Below are 5,000 nucleotides of genomic sequence, written 5' to 3'. Positions count from 1 at the left end.
GGAAACTTACCATCTGGCCTCGGCCGTTTACTATTAAAGTTCGACCTCCAGATCTATGATTTTGTTAAAAAATTAACTCGGTGCTTGGCACATATTTTAGCACTTACTTGATTCTGGTTCTCTGCAAGTGCTGCTTCCTTTTCCTTCTTTTTATTGAATTTTTCCAATTTCGCCAGTCTCTGAGCTTCTTTCTTGAGCTGGCTAGCCGTCTTTTCAACTACACCATTTTCGGTGGAGCTGACTGAATCCATGGTGCTACAAATCAGAGTCCTCAAAATTTTCACTGGTGAGGCTTTTATAACAAATTGGGTGCTATTTTGGGGCCAAATCCTCTGTAGTGATGAAATCAGCCACACAAGTTGCATGAACTTTCTATTATAAATGAAGCACACGATTCTCGAGAGTGTTACATGAAGTATTCACCTCCGAGACTTCCATGAAAGCCGCTGAAATTCCGCGGCTTTCTAATGACTTCAGCTCGCGAGGACTTGTGGGACACTTTCGGTTCTCGTACAAAACAAAAAGTTGTCTTTGTCTTTTATTTTATCACCTGTCACTTGTACGTCAGGGCGGCTGCGCCACGAAAATCATTGCGGATGATGACTATCTCTTGATAGCAAACCTCCTTATTTTGCAAGGCTACGCTTTTTGAAAGAAACATCCCGGCCAAACTCGGTTTCCAAGGTATGTCCACCGACCACGTTTTCAAGAAGCCTATCCATGGCTATCTGAAACTTCCGGCAACAAAATTAGCCGAAAAGATTCGCCAGTTTGAAATCGGTGTAGAAGAATTATTGCATGTGTTTATAGAGAGGATTTATGCCATTAATCCTAGCATCAATGCTGTGGTAGCCGATCGCTTCTCGGATGCTATAGGAGAGGCGAAAGAAATCGACGAAATGCTCTGCAAAATGAACCGGGAGGAGAGAGACGCGCTAGCGGCGACCAAACCCTTCTTGGGCGTACCGTTTACTGCCAAGGAATCGTTTGCAGTGACAGGTCTTCCTAACAGTGGTGGGCTTGTGGCACGTCAAGATCACATTGCTGACGACGATGCCGTCGTTGTTCGCCGATTGCGTTGCGCTGGAGCGATACCAATGGCTTTATCCAACTGTAGTGAGTTATGTATGTGGTGGGAGTCAGCCAATAAGGTGTATGGTAGAACTTGCAATCCCTTTGACTTTTCCAAGATAGTGGGTGGAAGTTCAGGAGGGGAGGGTGCTATCATTGGTGCTGGTGGATCGGTTATTGGGATTGGTGCAGGTAAGAATTCCCTCGTGTACATGTAAGGAATGTAGTTAAGGTGCTGATCATCGCAGTTATTAATTAGCCTTAACTGGGCGGTAACAAAAGGAAGGCCAGAAGAATTCAGTAGCTTTCATCATATAACTAATAAGGAATGTATATGTTTCTAGTACTTGTTGGGACACTCATCCTCGGAGACCCAGGGGCAGTCAGTTGGGATGAGACGAACAAATTTGTGAGCAAAAATCGGGACTGGCTTAAAGATAACTTTATGCCAGTGCTGTTTCGCCCATTAATTTCTTGTCCTGTCCCAACTGACTACCCCTGGATCTTCAAGGATAGGCATACCCTAAAATTACTCATTGATTAATTCATCTCAAACCAAAATAGGACTTGTTGTTTCCATAACAACTAATCTAAGTAACAAAAAATAATGGTGGTGATGATAATGACTAATTATGTCTCTAGCTAAAATCTAACCAAGCAAATCCTAATCAAATCAAAAATCAAACCAAACTTGATCAAATAAGGTTAGTGTTTGCTTTACACTTATATGGGAAAGTGGTGGTACCTGGAAAATAAATCTTGTAGGGTTGAGTTAAGATAACAACCCACAAACTCAATCCACCCATGACCTCAAGTCCAAGAATTGAACCCAGAAACGATGGTGAAGGGTGAGTGCTACAACAGGTTGCAAAATAATTGGTGAAACACTCCCATTAAAAAACAGCTTTGCTAGCTACCAGTACCCGCCATACATGTATCTACAATTCTAACCTTTCCCACTTCCCCCCTCCCTCTCCCCCTTCCAATGGCTACTGTTTACGTTTTCAGCAATTTTTTGTCTTGCTAGCAACATTGATAGGGGTGGGAGGGGGGCTGCAGTGTGAGAGATAATAGGTAAATTAATGACACCCCAAGAAGGTGAAGTGTCTCCACTAATTTTGCAACTTGTTGTAGCAATGTACCAACTTCCCTAAATATAATACAACAATGGTTTACAAGATGTGTGTGGTGGTCAAAGTAGTCTCTCCTTTTTTGTTGGCCTCCATCTCCAGTACTTTAGAATTTAAAAGGAAAATACTGGTAGTAAACCTATGAAGCCTAACATTGCATTTAAAAAAATAAAACAGTGGGTTAAGAGCAGATGATTGATTAAATTATTTTCTTCAGACATTGGTGGCAGCATCAGAATGCCATCATTTTTTAATGGAATATTTGGACACAAACCAAGTCCAAATGTTGTGCCCAATAGTGGTCAGTTTCCAGATGCTACTGGCAACAGACAGCAGTTCCTTTGTACAGGACCCATGTGTAGATATGCTGACGATCTCAAACCTTTGCTTATGGTATGTCCAGTTGTCCATTTTGTGATTCAATCGACTTAGACTCCAGGTTCCTTTATTTCTTGTTGATTAGCAAGTCGCATAACTTTATGTATAAATTTTATTTTACTTGCATTGATCACCAGGCTGCTTGTAGTCTGCTTGGACAAGGATTTTGTATCCTGCTATGATCACCCACATGATCTTTGATAATATTATTGGTGTGCTGAGTTTTAGAACCAGGTTACAGGGCACAAGCATCTGATTCAAGATTCTGGTCTTGTCTATCCAGGAGCAGATCAAGGATAAATAATGACCACTTTCCAAAACAACGAAAACTTTTCAAGGGGGGATCTGTGGGCATACTTCCCTGTGATTTTTCTGGATTTTAACTCTCCAAAGTCAAGGATTCCTGTTTTATGAGTCAAATGAGTCGTGAGTCATGAGTCAATGAGCCAAGAGTCAAGTTATGAGGCAGGTGAGCGGTTTTGGGTAACATTGTAACATTAGGGTTAGGGTTAGGCCTAAGCACTGATCTATAGGTTAGCCATGTGGTTAATGTTAGGGTTAGGGTTAAGGCTAGGGTTAGACTCATAACTTGACTCATGGCCCATTGACTCATGACTCATTGACTGATTGACTCATGTTTCCCTAAAAATCTCCAAAGTCCCCTTTCTCATGTTTCTGACCAATTTCCATAAAATGATGGAATCCAACCCTGCTATCTTTGTTTATGGAGAAAGTAAAATTGAGATGCACATGATTGATCTGCTAATTTGGGTTTCTCATATTTATAAATAATAATAATAATAATAATAATATTAATATTATTATTATTATTATTATTATTATTATTATTATTATTATTATTATTATTATTATTACTATTATTATTACTGAACCCTCTTCTTTTTGCTATGCAGGTTATGGCAGGAGAGAGTGCAGCATCACTAAATCTTGATGATCCTGTAGATGTTTCTAAACTGAGGATTTTCACTGTAGAGGACTGTGGAGGAAACTTCTTGGTATCAAATGTCAGCCGTGAACTTAAGCAGGCCCAACAGTACATCTGCCAACAGTTTGAGAAGAAGCGTGGAGTTAAAGTGCAACCTCTTAAGGTTGACAGACTTGCTTCATCTATTGAGATTTGGTCATCCATGATGTCATCTGCTGCACAAAAGCCATTTTGTTTTTACATGGGAAACCTGGAGGCCGCAGTGAATCCTTATTGGGAATTAATGAAGTCGTGCGTAGGACTCTCAAATCATACAATTCCTGCTATTGGCTTGGGAATTCTGGAAAAGATTGAGTCATTAACCCCAAAGGGTGTGTTGGAGTCGTTTCTTCAGATGGGAGATGAATTACGACAAGAACTTGAATCTGTTTTGGGTGAAGATGGAGTATTGCTCTATCCCTCCCACCCATCCACTGCACTAAACCATAACCAGCCTTTGTTGTTTCCATTTAATTTCTCATACACAGCCATTTTTAATGTCCTTTATTTGCCTGTAACACAGTGTCCTGTTGGTTTGAGCGAAGCAGGACTACCTCTTGGTGTTCAGGTAGTGGCAGCAAACAACAAGGATCGCTTGTGTATTGCTGTTGCCATGGAGATTGAAAGGCTTTGTGGTGGCTGGGATGGGTTGTACAACAAAAAGTTAAACATGGCTGTTAATTCAGAGAAGCAAATGGATACTTAAATAGTTATTATTTATTGTTGTTGTTATTGATCCACATTCTTGCTGGTTGTAAGTATAAATTTATTAACATGTTATTGAAAAGGCTGTTTTTATTGTTAAAGAGTTGGTGATTTAATTGAAAAATGAAACATTATTTATTTTGAGTAAATTATGTGCCTCTGTAACATTAATCCACTGTTTAAAGCTGAGGCAGCACCTATCCTCTTTAACTGTATCTTTAATGAAAATCCAAAGATTGCCTTTAAATGTCTTGTGCATTTTATAAACTTAGGTGCATTGAAGTTCATATTTTGAATGGATGGGTGTGGTGGATGAGGCGGTTAGGCAGCTTGGCTTGAGATCTGCAGTTCCCAGGTGCTGACCACCAGCTGAAGTTATTCTTTGTAATAAGTAATCTCTATTTCAACTTCTTTGGTGCACTTGAAAACAGCTAACTAGTTTGCCTCCAGCAAGTTGGAACTGTTAAAAAGCTCTGTTCTCTTGTAGCATGTTTCATTTACCCTGAAAAGCTGATATGGGAAATAAATATAGGTGACCAATATAAGTGTATGGGTGCCTTGTGACCCTTTGATCAGGACAGTTACATTGATAAACAGTAGCCTAAAACAAAACAGTATTTTTTTGAGAAATCTCAAACTTCAATGGAATTGAACTTTCTGTGTCTGAAGTTTATTGAAATGCATAACAAATGCGACTGAATGTAATTTAGACTATTAAGTTAATGGGTTAA

At 39.7% G+C, this 5,000-nt stretch overlaps 2 protein-coding genes across 3 annotated transcripts in view; one reads left to right on the top strand and one right to left on the bottom strand.

Annotated features, from left to right (window-relative positions):
* Positions 1–393, bottom strand: part of LOC137993150 (valine--tRNA ligase-like) — a 35,328-nt gene extending 34,935 nt beyond the window's left edge. Inside the window, exon 1 of the mRNA XM_068838835.1 lies at positions 108–393. Coding sequence (XP_068694936.1) covers positions 108–365 — 258 coding nt within the window. The 5' untranslated portion in view covers positions 366–393. The remainder of the gene's footprint in view (positions 1–107) is intronic.
* Positions 394–492: 99 nt separating this feature from the next.
* LOC137993152 (fatty-acid amide hydrolase 2-A-like) overlaps positions 493–5,000 on the top strand; it is a 5,165-nt gene continuing 657 nt past the window's right edge. The window contains exons 1-4 of one of the 2 annotated variants that reach the window (XM_068838840.1): positions 515–684; positions 836–1,263; positions 2,419–2,594; positions 3,494–5,000. The exon at positions 3,494–5,000 is cut by the window's right edge and continues 657 nt beyond it. In XM_068838840.1, the coding sequence (XP_068694941.1) occupies positions 900–1,263; positions 2,419–2,594; positions 3,494–4,270 (1,317 nt within the window). In that variant the 5' untranslated portion in view covers positions 515–684; positions 836–899 and the 3' untranslated portion in view covers positions 4,271–5,000. Of the gene's footprint in view, positions 1,264–2,418; positions 2,595–3,493 lie in introns of both variants that reach the window. The other variant, XM_068838839.1, reaches the window with a different exon arrangement.

Source organism: Montipora foliosa, chromosome 2, assembly GCF_036669935.1.
Source record: "Montipora foliosa isolate CH-2021 chromosome 2, ASM3666993v2, whole genome shotgun sequence".
Classification (NCBI taxonomy): Eukaryota; Metazoa; Cnidaria; class Anthozoa; order Scleractinia; family Acroporidae; genus Montipora; species Montipora foliosa.
The sequence above is the reverse complement of the archived record's forward strand: the minus strand, read 5'-3'. Positions and strand labels throughout refer to the sequence as shown.